This window comes from Scyliorhinus torazame, chromosome 26, assembly GCF_047496885.1.
Source record: "Scyliorhinus torazame isolate Kashiwa2021f chromosome 26, sScyTor2.1, whole genome shotgun sequence".
In the NCBI taxonomy this organism is placed as follows: domain Eukaryota; kingdom Metazoa; phylum Chordata; class Chondrichthyes; order Carcharhiniformes; family Scyliorhinidae; genus Scyliorhinus; species Scyliorhinus torazame.
The window spans coordinates 35,584,542-35,604,923 of record NC_092732.1 but is presented as its reverse complement, the minus strand read 5'-3'; the positions used below and the strand labels follow the sequence as shown (position 1 = coordinate 35,604,923).

Here is a 20,382-nt window from a genome sequence, read left to right as displayed (position 1 = left end):
TCTGGTTAGACCACACTGGGAGCACTGTGTACAGTTCTGGTCTGGTTAGACCACACTGGGAGCACTGTGTACAGTTCTGGTCTGGTTAGACCACACTGGGAGTACAGTGTACAGTTCTGGTCTGGTTAGACCACACTGGGAGCACTGTGTACAGTTCTGGTCTGGTTAGACCACACTGGGAGCACTGTGTACAGTTCTGGTCCGGTTAGACCACACTGGGAGCACTGTGTACAGCTCTGGTCTGGTTAGACCACACTGGGACTGGGAACTGCTGGTTTTTATTGATAATGGAGTCTGGCATCTTCCTGTTTTCGCTCCCTCAGGGAATGCAAATTCACATCAGCCAAACCACAAAGGATCACTTGGAGCACGAGCCCTACGTCATTGAGGAACGGGGCAAAATATTTGTCAAGGTGAGCCTCGGAATAGTGGCCTCCAGCTGGGATCTGCATGCGGGCCATTTACGTCAATCCTGTGGCTACCAGAGCAGGTCAGAGGCTGGGAATCCTGTGGAGAGAAACTCACCCCCTGACCCCCCCCCCCCCCCCTCCCCCCCAAAGCCTGTCCACCATCGACAAGGACACAAGTCAGGAGTGCGATGGGAGACTCTCCACTCGCCTGGACGAGCGCGGCTCCCAACGACACTCGAGAAGCTCGACACCATCCAGGACAAAGCAGCCCCGCTCGATCGACCCGCTAACCGCCGACATTCACTCCCCCCCCCCCCCCCCACCCACCCCCACGCTCAGCGACAGCCGTGTGCGCCGTCTACAAGACGCACCGCGGCCACTCGCCTTCGACAGCACCTTCCAAACCTCCACCTCTACTGTCTAGAAGGATGAGGTGGGGGGGGGCAGCAGACACAAGGGGAACACCCCCCCACCTGCAAGATCCCCCTCCGAGCCGCTCGCCATCCCGACTCGGGAATATATCGGCCGTTCCTTCCCTGTCTCCGGGGTCAGAATCTCGGAACTCCCTCCCTAACAGCACGGTGGGTGTACCTACACCACACGGGACTGCAGCGGGTTCAAGATGGCGGCTCACCCACCACCTTCTCGTGGGGAAAATATGGATGGGGATCATATGGTCAGCAAGACTGAAGCTGGGGTTTTTCACGGCCCTCCAGCAGAGGCCTGGCATTAGCAAAAGGCCTGAAGGGGTCCTGGGATAGCAAGGTGCTCAAGATTGGTCCAGACCTAGTATGGGCTGAGTCTGGGCCCAGAGTTATAGTGAGATGCCATTAGCCTGGGCCCGGAGTTATCACGAGAGGCCTCAAGCCTGGGCACAGAGTTATACTGGGAGGCCTCAAGCCTGGGCCCGGAGTTATAGTGAGAGGCCTCAAGCCTTGGCCCGGAGTTATCCTGGGAGCCTGAAGCCTGGGCCCGGAGTTATAGTGAGAGGCGTCAAGCCTGGGCCCAGAGTTTGCGAGAGGCCTCAAGCCTGGGCCTGGAATTTACGAGAGGCCTGGCTTTGCAGCGGCCCATAGTGAGCAGGAGGCCTCATCCTGCGGGGCCAGGAGTTATAGAGGCCTCGCTCTATGGGGACCTGACGTTAAGACAAGAGGCCTTAAACTGGGCCTGGAGAGAAGCCTCACTCTGCAGGCCGGAGCTGCAGTCACACCGGGACTGGGAGTTAAACCTGCCTCTTAATTGCAAGGTCTGACAGCAAATGGACTTTTAACCCTTGGCGATGCCAATGTTTAATTACTCCTTAGGGTAAGGGTTATATGAAGACCTATTGGCTCAAGGGGAACGGGACCTTCAGGACATCGCCTGAGCTGAGGAGCAACAGTGGGCAGAATAACAACAGCAGGTAAACTACAACAGGAGGAGTCCATTCAGCCCCTCCAGCCTATCCCGACATTCAACCACACCCGACCTCTGAACTCCATCGACCCCTGAACTCCATCGACCCCAGCCTGGACCCCTGACCCCCCAATCCCCTCACTTCCGAGAGCTATTTTGGGGGAGAGGGTTCCTCATTCCCGCTCCCCCTTGTCCTGGACTCTCCTCTCCCAACGGCACCCCCATTTTTCATTGAATCTACAGTGCAGAAGGAGGCCATTCGGCCCATCGAGTCTGCACCGGCTCTTGGAAAGAGCACCCTACCCAAGCCCACACCCCCACCCTATCCCCATAACCCAGTAACCCCACCCAACACTAAGGGCAATTTATCATGGCCAATCCACCTAACCTGCACATCTTTGGACTGTGGGAGGAAACCGGAGCACCCGGAGGAAACCCACATACACACGGGGATGATGTGCAGACTCCGCACAGACAGTGTCCCAAGCCAGGAATCAAACCTAGGACCCTGGAGCTGTGAGGCAGCAGTGCTAACCACAATGCTACCCTGCTGCCCCTTTGGAAGATGTTCTCCCGCCCAAGAGATGAATTGGACCTGACCGACGCCACAAAGCCCCCCCCCCCCCTCCCACAACCGCATCACGATTCAGCTCCCCCACCCCCAGAATGTCTGGGTCACTCCCCCGACTTCCCCCAGTAGGGGAGTGACCCGCCTCTCCCCGCTCAGAGAGCCCCTGAATAGGGGGACTTCCCCCTCCCAGAGACCTTCTAGATAAGGGGACGCCCCACATAGACCCCCTGAATAGGGGGAGCCCCCCCCCCCAGACACCCCCTAGCCAAAGGGACCTTCCACAGACACCCACTAACTAAAAGGATGCTCCAGAGACCCCCCTGCACAGATCCCCCCCCCAGAAAAGAGCCCCCTCTCTGGAAGCGAGAGACAGGGGCAGTGAAAATAACTGTTGGAACACTCACCTGGCACACACCTGCTGTGTCAGACAGAGGAAGCTCCACCTGTCATTCCGGGAAGGGGATCAGCTGTGAGCTGTGTTAAAACCCCTCAGATCCTTAAGCTGGAGGCCATTCATTCATTTCCCTCACTGGGCTGCGATTGACGGCTTCCGTCACACACAGCTCCCTTCATGGATGAGTGGCTCGAAGGACTGAAACCACTTTGCTTACAAACATCAACCACATCAAAGTGAGTTAAGTGCTGTCAATTTCCAGCTCAGCACTACAAAATCAGTCAAGAGATAAAGGGGCAGGACGGCACGTAGTGCAGTGGTTGGCACTGGGACTACGGCGCTCAGGACCCGGTTTCAAATCCTGGGTCACTGTCCGTGAGGAGTTTGCACATTCTCCCCTTGTCTGCATGGGTTTCACCCCCACAACCCAAAGATGTGCAGGTTAGGTGGATTGGTCGCGCTAAATTGCCCCTTAAGTTTAAGTTTTTAAAAAAAGAGTGAAGGGGCGGGTGACTGGAACGCTCCCTCAGTACTGACCGTCTGACAGTGCGGCACTCCCTCAGTACTGACCCTCCCACAGAGCGGAGCTCCCTCAGTACTGACCCTCCGACAGCGCGGCGCTCCCTCAGTACTGACCCTCCCAGTGCGGCTCTCCCTCAGTACTGACCCTCCCACAGTGCGGCACTCCCTCAGCACTGACCCTCCGACAGTGCGGCACTCCCTCAGTACTGACCCTCCCACAGTGCGGCTCTCCCTCAGTACTGACCCTCCCACAGAGCGGCACTCCCTCAGCACTGACCCTCCGACAGTGCGGCACTCCCCCAGTACTGACCCTCTCACAGTGCGGCGCTCCCTCAGTACTGATCCTCCCACAGTGCGGCGCTCCCTCAGTACTGACCCTCCCACAGTGCGGCGCTCCCTCAGTACTGACCCTCCCACAGTGCGGCGTTCCCTCAGTACTGACCCTCCCACAGTGCGACGCTCCCTCAGTACTGACCCTCCCACAGTGCGGCTCTCCCTCAGTACTGACCCTCCCACAGTGCGGCACTCCCTCAGCACTGACCCTCCGACAGTGCGGCACTCCCTCAGTACTAACCCTCCCACAGTGCGGCTCTCCCTCAGTACTGACCCTCCCACAGTGCGGCACTCCCTCAGCACTGACCCTCCCACAGTGCGGCGCTCCCTCAGTACTGACCCTCCGACAGTGCGGCGCTCCCTCAGTACTGACCCTCCCACAGTGCGGCGCTCCCTCAGTACTGGGGATCTCAGGTTGCATTATGGGACTCAAGACCCTGGGGTGGGGCCGAGGTCCACAACTTGTCAACGCGAGAGAGTGTAACTGTCTTCGCCCTGGCTGCCTGGGGTGGACTGCCCTCCCAGACCCGTGGAGTTTCTCTGGACTCTAATTCCCCTCCATCTCCCTCCACAGCCGGAGCGAGAGCGATCCATCCCCCGAGGGGGGCGAATGGAAGGAAAAGGATGTGGCGCATTCTTCCGCCTTCTACGAGCTGGGGGAGGGCCCGACCGGCACGGGTTTGGACGACTTCCGTGAGCTGAAGATAAAGGTGAAGGGACTCGAGGCGGCCGACAGCTCTCCTCCGGGGAATGCCAGCCAACCCGAGCCCCCGCCCGACTCTGGGGCCTGTCAACTGCCTCGCAGTCTCCGCATGAAGAGTATCAGCTGTGCATTGCTGTGATGTGTCACTCCCCCCTCCCACGCACCTCGCCCCGTCACCCCTCCCTATCTCTGTAACCGCCTCCAGCCCCCACACCCCCTCCCTATCTCTGTCACCACCTCCAGCCCCTACACCCCCTCCCTATCTCTGTAACCTCCTCCAGCCCCTACACCCCCCTATCTCTGTAACCTCCTCCAGCCCCCACACCCCTCCCTATCCCTGTAACCGCCTCCAGCCCCCACACCCCTCCCTATCTCTGTAACCTCCTCCAGCCCCCTACACCCCCTCCCTATCTCTGTAACCTCCTCCAGCCTCTACACACCCTCCCTATCCCTGTAACCGCCTCCAGCCCCTACACCCCCTCCATATCTCTGTAACCTCCTCCAGCCCCTACACCCCCTCCCTATCTCTGTAACCTCCTCCAGTCCCTACACGCCCTCCATATCTCTGTAACCTCCTCCAGCCCCTACACCCCCTCCCGATCTCTGTAACCTCCTCCAGCCCCTACGCCCCCTCCCTATCTCTGTAACCTCCTCCAGCCCCTACACCCCCTCCCTATCTCTGTAACCTCCTCCAGCCCCTACACCCCCTCCCTATCTCTGTAACCTCCTCCAGCCCCTACACCCCCTCCCTATCTCTGTAACCTACTACATCCCCTCCACTACCCCTATCTCTGTAACCTCCTCCAGCCCCTACACCCCTCCCTATCTCTGTAACCTCCTCCAGCTCCTACACCCCCTCCCTATCTCTGTAACCTCCTCCAGCCCCTACACCCCCTCCCTATCTCTGTAACCTCCTCCAGCCCCTACACCCCCTCCCTATCTCTGTAACCTCCTCCAGCCCCTACACCCCCTCCCTATCTCTGTCACCACCTCCAGCCCCTACACCCCCTCCCTATCTCTGTAACCTCCTCCAGCCCCTACACCCCCCCCCTATCTCTGTAACCTCCTCCAGCCCCCACACCCCCTCCCTATCTCTGTAACCTCCTCCAGCCCCTACACCCCCTCCCTATCTCTGTAACCTCCTCCAGCCCCTACACCCCCTCCCTATCCCTGTAACCGCCTCCAGCCCCTACACCCCCTCCATATCTCTGTAACCTCCTCCAGCCCCTACACCCCCTCCCTATCTCTGTAACCTCCTCCAGTCCCTACACCCCCTCCCTATCTCTGTAACCTCCTCCAGCCCCTACACCACCTCCCTATCTCTGTAACCTACTACATCCCCTCCACTACCCCTATCGCTGTAACCTCCTTGTGGAAGTCACCACTAACTGTATTATCTGTATTACGGCAAGACACATATACTAGAGGTACATGGGTAAATCCCTGCCTGCTGGCTCCGCCCAGTAGGCGGGGTATAACTGTGTGTGCTCACCGTGCTGCAGCCATTCTGGTTCCAGCTACAGGAGGCACAACATCTTTGCTCAATAAAGCCTCGATTGTTCCACTACTCTCGTCTTTGTAGTAATTGATAGTGCATCACTCCTCCAGCCCCTACACCCCTCCCTATCTCTGTAACCTCCTCCAGCCTCCACACCCCCTCCCTATCTCTGTAACCTCCTCCAGCCTCCACACCCCCTCCCTATCTCTGTAACCTCCTCCAGCCCCGACACCCCCTCCCTATCTCTGTAACCTCCTCAAGCCCCGACACCCCCTCCCTATCTCTGTAACCTCCTCCAGCTCCTACACCCCTCCCTATCTCTGTAACCTCCTCCAGCCCCTACACCCCCTCCCTATCTCTGTAACCTCCTCCAGCTCCTACACCCCTCCCTATCTCTGTAACCTACTCCAGCCCCTACACCCCCTCCCTATCTCTATAACCTCCTCCAGCCCCCTTAACCCCCTCCCTATCTCTGTAACCTCCTCCAGCCCCCACACCCCCTCCCTATCTCTGTAACCTCCTCCAGCCCCTACACCCCCTCCCTATCTCTATAACCTCCTCCAGCCCCCTTAACCCCCTCCCTATCTCTGTAACCTCCTCCAGCCCCCACACCCCCTCCCTATCTCTGTAACCTCCTCCAGTCCGTACACCCCCTCCCTATCTCTGTAACCTCCTCCAGCCCCCTTAACCCCCTCCCTATCTCTGTAACCTCCTCCAGCCCCCGACACCCCCTCCCTATCTCTGTAACCCCCTCCAGCCCCTACACCCCCTCCCTATCTCTGTAACCTCCTCCAGCCCCGACACCCCCTCCCTATCTCTGTAACCTCCTCCAGCCCCGACACCCCCTCCCTATCTCTGTAACCTCCTCCAGCCCCTACAACCCTCCGAGATCTCTTCTCTCCTCCAATTCCGGCCTCTTTTTAAAAATATATATTTATTAAGAATTTTTAAACAACTTTTTCCAACCATACAGAGACCCCCCCCCCCCGTAACAAAAAAGAAAAAGCTCGCATAGCAAGACTTGAACTTGGCAAGTCAATATGATACAGGACTTTGTACATTGGATTCCTCCCGTACATATCAGTTTTCCGGATCATTCATGGATTTTCTTGCTCAAATGCCCCCCAGAAAAAAAAACCTTCCCCCCCCCCCCCCAAGAAAGATATCTCCCCCCCCCTCCTCCCCTGGGTTGCTGCTGCTGGTGTCCGACCTTCCTCTAACGCTCCGTGAGATAGTCTAGGAACGGTTGCCACCGCCTGTAGAACCCCTGCGCAGACCCTCTCAAGGCGAACTTAATCCTCTCCAACTTGATGACCCCAGCCATGTCGTTTATCCAGGCCTCCACGCTGGGGGGCTTCGCCTCCTTCCACATGAGCAAGATCCTTCGCCGGGCTACTAGGGACGCAAAGGCCAGAATGCCCGCCTCTTTCGCCTCCTGCACTCCCGGCTCGTCCACTACTCCAAATAGTGCCAGCCCCCAGCTTGGCTTGACCCGGACTTTCACCACCTTAGATACTGTTCCCGCAACTCCCCTCCAGAACCCCTCCAGTGCCGGGCATGGCCAAAACATATGGACATGGTTCGCCGGACTCCCTGAGCACCTCCCACATCTGTCCTCCACCCCAAAGAACCTACTCAGCCTCGCCCCTGTCATATGCGCTCTGTGAACTACCTTAAACTGTATCAGGCTAAGCCTGGCACATGAGGAAGAGGAATTAACCCTACTTAGGGCATCAGCCCATAGCCCCTCCTCAATCTCCTCCCCCAGCTCCTCTTCCCATTTGCCCTTCAGCTCCTCTACCATAGCCTCCCCCTCTTCTTTCATCTCCTGGTATATCGCCGACACCTTGCCCTCTCCGACCCATACGCCCAAAATCACCCTGTCTTGAATCCCCTGTGCCGGGAGCAGCGGGAATTCCCTCACCGGTCGCCTCACAAACGCCCTCACTTGCATGTACCTGAAAGCGTTTCCCGGGGGTAGCCCAAACTTCTCCTCCAGCGCCGCTAGGCTCGCAAACGTCCCGTCGATGAACAGGTCCCCCATTCTTTTAATCCCTGCCCTATGCCAGCTCTGAAACCCCCCCCCCCCCCCCCCGTCCATCCTTCCCGGGACGAACCAATGGTTGTCTCTGATCGGGGACCGGACCGAGGCTCAACTCCGGCCTCTTGACCATCCCCCCCATTCCCATCACTCCTCCATTGGCGGCAGCTGCCTGGGGGGGCCTAAATTCTGTAATCCCTTCCTGAAACCTCTCCGCCCCCCCCCCCCCCCTCTCTCTCCGTCTCTCTCTCTTTATCTCTCCCCTCCTTTACGAAGCTCCTTGAGATCAACGTTTTTAAAAAAAAATATTTTTTTATTCTCCTTTTTCACATTTTCTCCCAAATTTACACCCAGCAACAACAAACAATAATCGGTAACCAATACGCCAACCCCCAGATCAATAACAACGATCCCATCCTCCCACCAAACCCCAAACATCAGCCCACATGTTCACACAAACAAATGACAAATAGGAATCAGGGGCGCGATTTTCCGACCCCCCCCCCCACCGGGTCGGAGAATCGCCGGGGGCCGGCGTGAATCCCGCCCCCACCGTGTCGCGAATTCTCCGCCACCGGTGATTCGGCGGGGGGGGGGGGCGGGAATCGCGCCGCGCCGGTGGGCGGGAATCCCCCGGCGATTCTCCGGCCCGCGCTGGGCCGAAGTCCCGCCGCTGGTCCCCGATCAGATACCACCTTTGGGACAGCGGGACAAGGCGGCGTGGGCGGGCTCCGGGGTCCTGGGGGGGGTGGGGCGCGGGGCGATCTGGCCCCGGGGGGGGTGCCCCCACGGTGGCCTGGCCCGCGATCGGGGCCCACCGATCCGCGGGCGGGCCTGTGCCGTGGGGGGCGCTCTTTTCCTTCCGCCTCCGCCGCGGTCTCCACCATGGCGGAGGCGGAAGAGACCCCCCTCCACTGCGCAGGCGCTGGGACGCCGCGAGCGGCCGCTGACGCTCCCGCGCATGCGCCGCCCGGCAATGTCATTTCCGCGCCAGCTGGCGGGGCGGAAATCAGTCCGGCGCGGGCCTAGCCCGTCAAGGTGAGGGCTCGGCCGCTCAAGATGCGGAGGATTCCGCACCTTTGGGGCGGCGCGATGCCCGACTGATTCGCACTGGTGTTGGCGCCGGTCGGCGGACATCGCGCCGATTATGGAGAATCCCGCCCCAGGAATCACCCATAGTCGCCATTAACACACACGACCCCCCTCCCCCAACCCTCCCCCCCCCCCCAACTAATGTTCGATGTTATCCAATTCTTGAAAGTGCATAATGAATAACGCCTATGACTTGTAGAACCCCTCCGAGCTTCCCCTCAGTTCAAACTTAACCTTCTCAAGCGTTACGAATTCCAGCAGGTTCCCCCCCCCCCCCCCGCCACGCCAGGGCACAGGGTGGAGAGGTTGCTCTCCAACCCATCAGGATCCGCCTTCGGGCGATCAACGAGGCGAAGGCTCCAACATCGGCCTCCGCGCCCGTTTCCAACCCCGGCGGCCCCGACACCCCGAATATGGCCTCCCGGAGGCCCGGGTCCAGTTTCCCGTGCACCACTATAGAGATTACCCTAAAAAGCTCCGTCCAGTGATCCTCCAGCTTTGGACAGGACCAGAACATATGGATGTGGTTTGCGGGGGGGCTCCCCCGCAACGTTCACACACATCTTCCGCTCTCTCAAAGAATCGGCTCACCCTCGCCCTCGTGAGGTGTGCTCTGTATACCACCTTTAGCTGTGTCAGCCCCAACCTCGCGCACGAGGTGGAGGCGTTCACCCTCCGGAGCACCTCGCACCAGACCCCCTCCTCCATACCCTCTCCCAACTCTTCCTCCCACTTTGCCTTGATCCCTTCCAGCGGTGCCTTCTCCGCTTCCAAAATAGCCCCGTAAACCCCTGACACTGCCCCCTTCTCCAGTCCCCCTGTCGTCAGCACCTCCTCCAGCAATGTGGAGGCCGGCTCCACCGGGAAGCTCTGTATCTCCTTCCTGGCAAAATCTGGAACCTGCGTGTATCTAAACATTTCCCCCTGCTCCAGCCCATACTTCGCTTCCAGCCCCTTCAATCCTGCAAACCGGCCCCCAAGAAACAAATCTTTAATCCCCCTTCTCCTCCCATTTCCGAAAATTCCCATCCCACCTCCCTGGCCCAAATCTGTGGTTCCCCCGAATCGGCATTTCTCTTGACCCTGCCCCCAACCCGAAGAGTTGGCGAAACTGCCTCCAGATTCTCAATGAGGCTATTACTACCGGACTCCCTGAGTATTTCCCCGGGGCTATCGGGCGCGGCGCTGTCGCTAGCGCTTTCAATCCCGACCCCCTGCACAAACTCTCCTCCATTCTGACCCACTGGGAATCAACCCCTCTGACCCAGCTCCGCACCTTCTCCCCATTCGCCGCCCAGTAGTAGTACATCAGGTTCGGGAGACCCAAACCCCCTGCCTGCCTTCCCCTCTGTAGCAGCACCTTTCTCACTCTGGCCACCTTCCCTCCCCATATGAACGAGGTACTGATTCCCTCAATCTCTCTGAAAAAAGCAGGAAAACCGGCAGGCATTGGAAAATAAACAAAAATCGCGGCAACACCTTCATTTAAACCGCCTGCACCCGACCCGCCAGTGACCGAGGGAGACCGTCCCACCTGGCCAGATCGGCTTTCACTCTCCCCACCAAACTAGCGATGTTGTACCTGCGGAGCCCCCCCCCCCCACTCCCGGGCACCCCCAGGTACCTAAAGTGAGTCCCTGCCCTACGGAATGGCAGCCCCCTCACCCCTGCCCCCACCCCCGGTCGAGACACCACAAAATACTCACTCTGGCCTAGATTTATGTACCCCGAGAAAGACCCAAGCAGCTCCAATATTCCCCCTATCAATACATTCGGTTCCGACATGTATAACAGCAAGTCATCGGCATATAAGGACACCCTATGCTCTATCCCCCCCCCCCCACACTATTCCTTTCCATATCCCCGAACTTCTTAATGCGATGGCCAACGGCTCAATCGCGAGTGCAAACAGCAGGGGGGACATAGGACATCCCTGCCTACCCCCACGGTGGAGAGAAAAGTATCTCGAGCTGATGTTGTTTGAGCGGACACTCGCCCTCGGCTCCTGAGATAATAGCTTTACTCAGTCCACAAATCTTGGTCCAATCCCAAACCGCTCCAGAACTGCCATCAAGTACCCCCATTCTACCCGGTCGAAGGCCTTCTCGGCGTCCAATGCCACAACCACCTCTGTTTCCTTCCCTTCCGCCGGTGCCATAACAACATTCAAAACCCTCCTAATGTTCGAAAAGAGCTGCCTCCCTCTCTCGAACCCCGTCTGATCTTCACCTATCACCTTCGGGAGGCACTCCTCCAGCCTACCCGCCAGTACCTTCGCCAATACTTTTGCGTCCACATTCAGGAGTGATATGGGCCTATACGACCCACACTCCGTCGGATCCTTATCTTTTTTTAGCAACAGGAAAATCGATGCCTGCCCCAAAGTTTGCGGCAACACCCCCCTCCCTATCGCCTCTTCAAACATCCCCACCATCAGGGGTGCCAGCTTATCCTGGAATTATTTATAATTTTCCACCTGAAACCCATCCGGCCCTGCCACCTTCCCCGACTGCATCCTCCCAATCGCTTCCTTTATCTAAAATCAACGTTTTTGACCAAGTTTTCCGTCCCCCGTCCCTGAGATCGCCTCATGTGGCTCAGGGTTCAGATCCTGTCTGATTGACGCTCCTGTGAAGCCCCTTTGTGGATGGTTTAATAAAGGCTCTATATAAATGCACAATGTTGTCGCCTCTGCTGTGAATTGGTCCGTGGGTTGGGGGCAGGAAGATCTGGGACCTGAATTGACTGCTGATCTTTGACCTTTTGGGGTCGTCGAGGCCTAGTCTAAAGGCCCTGGGCCTTCATCAGAGTTTCTCAAATTCGTTAAATTGAAGAACAGGCCTCAGGTAAACATTTGCTTCTTCACCTCACGCGCAGCCCCCCCCCCCCCCCAAAATGTCGAAGGAGCTCCTTTGACCGTCAAGCCAGCAATAGATGTGAGATGTGTGCGATGTTTGCCAAAACACAGAGAGCCCTCGCTGCAATCCCAAGTATCGCTGTACCGTCTCCTCGGAAGCAGACGTTAATTGGGGTCAAATTCATCATTGAAAAGTAAAAGGGTCTGGTCCCCCTCACAGCATCACAGAAGCAGGCCATTCGGCCCATCGAGTCAGCACTGGCTTCCTGAAAGAGCCTTCTACCCATCCCTCGCTCCCTCCCTCGCCTTATCCCCCGTAACCTCGGACGTTCCCCCTCTTCGGGGAGCAATCCCCTTCGGGAATGCCTCGATCGAACCTGCCTCACCGATCCTCTCGGGACACCCGTTCCAGACCCCAACCTTTCCTCCGGCTGGAGAACAATACTCCTGCTCCCAGCTCGGGTCCCTGTGGTGACTTCACTTCGAACTTGCCAACACGGAAACCAGGCCCGGGCAGCAGGCCTCAATCCAGCCCCCCCCCCCGGGGCCTGCTTCGTAATTCGCTAAGATCCACATTCCCCCCACCCCCCCCCGATTAGAATTCACCATCCGCGCCCCCCCCCTCGCCAATCAAGAATTTATCCAACCCCACCTTTAAAAATATTCGTGGTTCTACTCCCACCCACTTTTGAAGAAGAGAATTCCAGAGACTCGCTGCTAACTGAGGGAAAACCATTTTTCCTCATTTGCGTCTGAAACGGTGGCTCTCTTCATTTGTAAACTGCGCCCCCAAAGTCCGATATATTAATTGAGGTGCAAAGTCCGTTGTGTCCTGGTGCTATTGGCGAGCTCCGATTCACCGATTCACAGCATTCGGCCTTGCTTATCGGGGCCTAGCGATCCAGGCCTCTCTACAGGCCTCGAAGGCCGGGAGACTAACTCCGTGGCCAAGGCGTCCACCAGTCGAGGCCGAAGAGGGAGAGCGGGAGAGGCGATTGGGAGAGAGGATAGGGAGAGAATTGGCCGGGTGACGTCACGAATGCAAGAGTGTCTCTCAGCTGTTCAGGGTTCCAAGAAGAATGAGACAAGGGGCGAAATTCTCCCCCAACGGCGCGATGTCCGCCGACTGGCGCCAAAAACGGCGCCAATCAGACGGGCATCGCGCCGGCCCAAAGGTGCGGAATGCTCCGCATCTTTGGGGGCCGAGCCCCAACATTGAGGGGCTAGGCCGGCGCCGGAGGGATTTCCGCCCCGCCAGCTGGCGGAAATGGCGTTTGGTGCCCCGCCAGCTGGCGCGGAAATGCGGCGCATGCGCGGGAGCGTCAGCGGCCGCTGACAGTTTCCCGCGCATGCGCAGTGGGGAGAGTCTCTTCCGCCTCCGCCACGGTGGAAGCCGTGGCGGAGGCGGAAGGGAAAGAGTGCCCCCACGGCACAGGCCCGCCCGCGGATCGGTGGGCCCCGATCGCGGCCGGGCCACCGTGGGGGGCACCCCCCGGGGTCAGATCGCCCCGCGCCCCCCCCCCCAGGACCCCGGAGCCTGCCCACGCCGCCTGGTCCCACTGGTAAATACCAGGTTTGATTTACGTCGGCGGGACAGGCAATTTCTGGGCGGGACTTCGGCGCATCCGGGCCGCAGAATTGAGCGGGGGGTCCCGCCAACCGGCGCGGCCCGATTCCCGCCCCATCTCTGGTACCGGAGACTTCGGCGGAGGCGGGGGTGGGATTCACGGCGGCCAACGGCCATTCTCCGACCCAGCGGGGGGTCGGAGAATGATGCCCAAGGTGTGAAAAATGTCTGATATTCCCTCACAGTCGATCGTCACACCAGAGACTTCCAGTTTAATAATGAACTACGTGACTGGAAACGATGGCGACCGCTGATAAATGCTCTCATCGCGTGAACACACGTATTAAGTGCTGATTAATTGATTCAAGGCCGAACATGCCTGGAGATGGACGAACGAGATTCAATCTCCAAACTGCTCGGAACTTGTTTAACCAAAAACGCTCAGCAGATTTTTATCATTCTCTGCCAATGTTGATATCATCGCTGTACAGGTCAGAAGGAGGCCATTCGGCCCATAGTGGCTGTGCTGGGCTTTTCAAAGGACAATACAAATAGTCTTACTGCCTCCCCCAGCTCACCGTGATCGCTCCCCCGACCCTCACAGCCAGTCACGCCCCATCCATCACTCGGGCAGTCAGTCCTTTCCAAGGTTTGGGATGATCAGACCTGGAGCTTGCATTCCTGTAGCGCCTACCCCGTCCTCTGGAAGTCACCGGGCCAGTCTCGAGCCTGCAGAGAAAGTTCCCACAGTGAGATCCCAGTGGGGAAACTCGGTCGCGTCCTCCGCTATCGCCCCCACCCTCGATTTCATATCTGCTTCTCGAAAGACAGCAGTTACCACAGTGCGGAGCTCCCCCAACACTGACCCTCCCAGAGTGCGGCGCTCCCTCAACACTGACCCTCCCAGAGTGCGGAGCTCCCCCAACACTGACCCTCCCACAGTGCGGCGCTCCCTCAACACTGACCCTCCCAGAGTGCGGAGCTCCCCCAACACTGACCCTCCCAGAGTGCGGCGCTCCCTCAACACTGACCCTCCCACAGTGCGGCGCTTCCCCAACACTGACCCTCCCAGAGTGCGGCGCTCCCCCAACACTGACCCTCCCAGAGTGCGGCGCTCCCCCAACACTGACCCTCCCAGAGTGCGGCGCTCCCCCAACACTGACCCTCCCAGAGTGCGGCGCTCCCTCAACACTGACCCTCCCAGAGTGCGGAGCTCCCCAACACTGACCCTCCCAGAGTGCGGCGCTCCCTCAACACTGACCCTCCCAGAGTGCAGTGCTCCCCCAACACTGACCCTCCCAGAGTGCGGCGCTCCCTCAACACTGACCCTCCCAGAGTGCGGAGCTCCCCAACACTGACCCTCCCAGAGTGCGGCGCTCCCTCAACACTGACCCTCCCAGAGTGCAGCGCTCCCCCAACACTGACCCTCCCAAAGTGCGGCGCTCCCCCAACACTGACCCTCCCAGAGAGCGGAGCTCCCCCAACACTGACCCTCCCAGAGTGCGGCGCTCCCCCAACACTGACCCTCCCACAGTGCGGCGCTCCCTCAACACTGACCCTCCCACATTTCGGCGCTCCCTCAGTACTGACCCTCCCACAGTGCGGTGCTCCCTCAGCACTGACCCTCCCAGAGAGCGGAGCTCCCCCAACACTGACCCTCCCAGAGTGCGGCGCTCCCCCAACACTGACCCTCCCACAGTGCGGCGCTCCCTCAGTACTGACCCTCCCACAGTGCGGTGCTCCCTCAGCACTGACCCTCCCAGAGAGCGGAGCTCCCCCAACACTGACCCTCCCAGAGTGCGGCGCTCCCCCAACACTGACCCTCCCACAGTGCGGCACTCCCTCAGCACTGACCCTCCCACAATGCGGCGCTCCCTCAGTACTGACCCTCCCACAGTGCGGTGCTCCCTCAGCACTGACCCTCCCACAGTGCGGTGCTCCCTCAGTACTGACCCTCCCACAGTGCGGCGCTCCCCCAACACTGACCCTCCCACAGTGCGGCACTCCCTCAGTACTGACCCTCCCACAGTGCGGCACTCCCTCAGCACTGACCCTCCCACAATGCGGCGCTCCCTCAGTACTGACCCTCCCACAGTGCGGTGCTCCCTCAGCACTGACCCTCCCACAGTGCGGTGCTCCCTCAGTACTGACCCTCCCACAGTGCGGTGCTCCCTCAGTACTGACCCTCCCACAGTGCGGCGCTCCCTCAGTACTGACCCTCCCACAGTGCGGTGCTCCCCCAACACTGACCCTCCGACAGTGCGGTGCTCCCCCAACACTGACCCTCCCAGAGTGCGGCGCTCCCCCAACACTGACCCTCCCAGAGTGCGGCGCTCCCTCAACACTGACCCTCCGACAGTGCGGCACTCCCTCAGTACTGACCCTCCAACAGTGCGGATCTCCCTCAGTACTGACCCTCTGACAGTGCGACGCTCCCTCAGTACTGACCCTCCGACAGTGCAGAGCACCCTCAGTACTGACCCTCCGACAGTGCGGCGCTCCCTCAGTACTGACCCTCCGACAGTGCGGCGCTCCCTCAGTACTGACCCTCCCAGAGTGCGGCGCTCCCCCAACACTGACCCTCCCAGAGTGCGGCGCTCCCTCAACACTGACCCTCCGACAGTGCGGCACTCCCTCAGTACTGACCCTCTGACAGTGCGGCGCTCCCTCAGTACTGACCCTCCGACAGTGCAGAGCACCCTCAGTACTGACCCTCCGACAGTGCGGCGCTCCCTCAGTACTGACCCTCCGACAGTGCGGCACTCCCTCAGTACTGACCCTCCGACAGTGCAGAGCACCCTCAGTACTGACCCTCCGACAGTGCAGCGCTCCCTCAGTACTGACCCTCCGACAGTGCAGCACTCCCTCAGTACTGACCCTCCGACAGTGCAGAGCACCCTCAGTACTGACCCTCCGACAGTGCGGCGCTCCCTCAGTACTGACCCTCCCACAGTGCGACAGTCCCTCAGTACTGACACTCCGACAGTGCAGCGCTCCCTCAGTACTGACCCTCCCACAGTGCGACACTCCCTCAGTACTGACCCTCCGACAGTGCGGCGCTGCCTCAGTACTGACCGTCACACAGTGCGGCGCTCCCTCAGTACTGACCCTCCCACAGTACGGCGCTCCCTCAGTACTGACCCTCAGACAGTGCGGTGCTCCCTCAACACTGACCCTCCGACAGTGCGGCACTCCCTCAGTACTGACCCTCCCACAGTGCGGCGCTCCCTCAGTGCTGACCCTCCGACAGTGCGACGCTCCCTCAGTACTGACCTTCCGACAGTTCGGAGCCCCCTCAGTATTGGTATCTGAGGCAAATGAGACAAGGCGTGAAAATGTCAGCTATTTCTTTACAATCGAATATCACAGATGAATTGTGCAGTTTATCAATTAACTACGTGACCGGAAAAGGTGGTGATCGCTGATGATGGAACTGTGTCATGATATGCAAACATGCAACCAACGAAGACTCAGAATAGGACACAACCAATGGGCAGTCAGGACACCCCGAGGTGGCATCACCACAAGGGGGCGTGACATAAACACTAGAAAAGGGATGGGGCACTCACACCCTGCCTCTTTCCGCAGACAGGCATCTGGAGAGTTAGACAGGGTTGATCATAGCGCCACACCCCAGCACGTGGCTTAGAGCAAGCTGCTACAGTTAGACGGAGTTACTACAGTTAGATTAGCGGAGAGTCGAACTCCATTTGAGAACTGTGTTAATAGTTCAGTAAACACGTTGAACTCATTTCAGAGCCTGGAGAATCCTTTAGTTAAGACTGCATCAAGTAGCAGCCCGTGTTATCCAAAGCACCACAACACAACAATCTGATCGCGTGAACACACGTATTAAGCGCTGATTAATTGATTCAAGGCCGAACATGCCTGGAGATGGACGAACGAGATTCAATCTCCAAACTGCTCGGAACTTGTTTAACCAAAAACGCTCAGCAGATTTTTATCATTCTCCGCCAATGTTGATATCATCGCTGTACAGGTCAGAAGGAGGCCATTCGGCCCATAGTGGCTGTGCTGGGCTTTTCAAAGGACAATACAAATAGTCTTACTGCCTCCCCCAGCTCACCGTGATCGCTCCCCCGACCCTCACAGCCAGTCACGCCCCATCCATCACTCGGGCAGTCAGTCCTTTCCAAGGTTTGGGATGATCAGACCTGGAGCTTGCATTCATGTAGCGCCTACCCCGTCCTCTGGAAGTCACCGGGCCAGTGTCGAGCCTGCACAGAAAGTTCCCACAGTGAGATCCCAGTGGGGAAACTCGGTCGCGTCCTCCGCTATCGCCCCCACCCTCAATTTCATATCTGCTTCTCGAAAGACAGCAGTTACCACAGTGCGGAGCTCCCCCAACACTAACCCTCCCAGAGTGCGGAGCTCCCCCAACACTGACCCTCCCAGAGTGCGGAGCTCCCCCAACACTGACCCGCCCAGAGTGCGGAGCTCCCCCAACACTGACCCTCCCACAGTGCGGCGCTCCCCCAACACTGACCCTCCCACAGTGCGGCGCTCCCCCAACACTGACCCTCCCAGAGTGCGGCGCTCCCTCAACACTGACCCTCCCAGAGTGCGGCGCTCCCCCAACGCTGACCCTCCCAGAGTGCGACGCTCCCTCAACACTGACCCTCCTACAGTGCGGAGCTCCCTCAACACTGACCCTCCGACAGTGCGGCGCTGCCTCAGTACTGACCGTCACACAGTGCGGCGCTCCCTCAGTACAGACCCTCCCACAGTACGGCGCTCCCTCAGTAGTGACCCTCAGACAGTGCGGTGCTCCCTCAACACTGACCCTCCGACAGTGCGGCACGCCCTCAGTACTGACCCTCCCACAGTGCGGCGCTCCCTCAGTGCTGACCCTCCGACAGTGCGGCACTCCCTCAGTACTGACCCTCTGACAGTGCGGCACTCCCTCAGTACTGACCCTCTGACATTCGAAGCTCCCTCAGTACTCACCCTCCGACGGTGAATGTTTGATGGGGACAGTGTAGACGGAGCTTTACTCTGTATCTAACCCCATGCTGTACCTGTCCTGGGAGTGTTTGATGGGGACAGTGTAGAGGGAGCTTTACTCTGTATCTAAACCCGTGCTGTACCTGTCCTGGGAATGTTTGATGGGGACAGTGTAGAGGGAGCTTTACTCTGTATCTAACCCCATGCTGTACCTGTACTGGGAGTGTTTGATGGGGACAGTGTAGAGGGAGCTTTACTCTGTATCTAACCCGTGCTGTACCTGTCCTGGGAGTGTTTGATGGGAACAGTGTAGAGGGAGCTTTACTCTGTATCTAACCCGTGCTGTACCTGTCCTGGGAGTGTTTGATGGGGACACTGGAGAGGGAGCTTTACTCTGTATCTAACCCCATGCTGTACCTGTCTTGGGAGTGTTTGATGGGGACATTGTAGAGGGAGCTTTACTCTGTATCTAACCCCGTGCTGTACCTGTCCTGGGAGTGTTTGATGGGGTCAGTGTAGAGGGAGCTTTACTCTGTATCTAACCCGGTGCTGTACCTGTCCTGGGAGTGTTTGATGCGGCCAGTGTAGAGGGAGCTTTACTCTATATCTAACCCCGTGCTGTCTCTCTATTGGGAGTGTTTGATTGGGACAGTGTGGAGGGAGCTTTACTCTGTATCTAACCCCGTGCTGTACCTGTCCTGGGAGTGTTTGATGGGAACAGTGTAGAGGGAGCTTTGCTCTGCGTCTAACCCCGTGCGAGAACAGTCCTGGGAGTGTTTGATGGGGACAGTGTCGAGGGAGCTTTACTCTGTATCTAGAACGTGCTGTACCTGTCCTGGGAGTGTTTGATGGGGACAGTGTAGTGGGAGCTTTACTCTGTATCTAACCCCGTGCTGTACCTGTCCTGGGAGTGTTTGATGGGGACAGTGGAGAGGGAGCTTTACTCTGTATCTAACCCCGTGCTGTACCTGACCTGGGAGTGTTTGATGGGGACAGTGTGGAGGGAGCTTTAGTCTGTGTCTAACCCCGTGCTGTACCTGTCCTGAGAGTGTTTGATGGGGACAGTGTAGAGGGAGCTTTAATCTGTATCTAACCCCATGCTGTACCTGTCCTGGGAGTGTTTAACGGGGACAGTGTAGAGGGAGCTTTCCTCTGTATCTAAACCCGTGCTGTACCTGTTCTGGGAGTGTTTGATGGGGACAGTGTAGAGGGAGCTTTACTCTGTATCTAACCTTTGCTGTACCTGTCCTGGGAGTGTTTGATGGGGACAGTGTAGAGGGAGCTTTACTCTGTATCTAACCCCGTGCTGTACATGCCCTGGGAGTGTTTGATGGGGACAGTGGAGAGGGAGCTTTCCTCTGTATCTAACCCCGTGCTGTACCTGTCCTGGGAGTGTTTGATGGGGACAGTGCAGAGTGAGCTTTACTCTATATCTAACCCCGTGCTGTACCTGTCCTGGGAGTGTTTGATGGGGTCAGTGTAGAGGGAGCTTTACTCTGTATCTAACCCCGTGCTGTACCTGTCCTGGGAGTGTTTGATGCGGCCAGTGTAGAGGGAGCTTTACTCTTTATCTAACCCTGTGCTGTACCTGTCCTGGGAGTGTTTGATGGGGACAGTGTAGAGGGAGCTTTACTCTGTATCTAACCCCGTGCTGTTCCTGTCCCGGGAGTGTTTGATGGGCACAGTGTAGAGGGAGCTTTACTCTGTATCTAACTCCGTGCTGTACCTGTCCTGGGAGTGTTTGATGGGGACAGTGTGGAGGGAGCTTTACTCTGTATTTAACCCCGTGCTGTACCTGTCCTGGGAGTGTTTGCTGGGGACAGTGTAGAGGGAGCTTTACTCTATATCTAACCCCATGCTGTCCCTGTCCTGGGAGTGTTTGATTGGGACAGTGTGGAGGGAGCTTTACTCTGTATCTAACCCCGTGCTGTACCTGTCCTGGGAGTGTCTGATGGGAACAGTGTAGAGGGAGCTTTACTCTGTATCTAACCCCGTGCTGTACCTGTCCTGGGAGTGTTTGATGGGGACAGTGTG

At 58.3% G+C, this 20,382-nt stretch overlaps 2 protein-coding genes across 3 annotated transcripts in view; both read left to right on the top strand.

Moving 5' to 3' along the window:
* LOC140402965 (soluble guanylate cyclase 88E-like) overlaps nt 1–5,028 on the top strand; it is a 71,047-nt gene extending 66,019 nt beyond the window's left edge. The window contains 3 exon segments of the mRNA XM_072490615.1: nt 324–413; nt 1,715–1,812; nt 4,200–5,028. Of these exon segments, the coding sequence (XP_072346716.1) occupies nt 324–413; nt 1,715–1,812; nt 4,200–4,467 (456 nt within the window). The 3' untranslated portion in view covers nt 4,468–5,028.
* Nucleotides 1–20,382, top strand: part of LOC140402969 (semaphorin-6D-like) — a 1,151,034-nt gene that overhangs the window by 305,793 nt on the left and 824,859 nt on the right. The window lies entirely within an intron of this gene.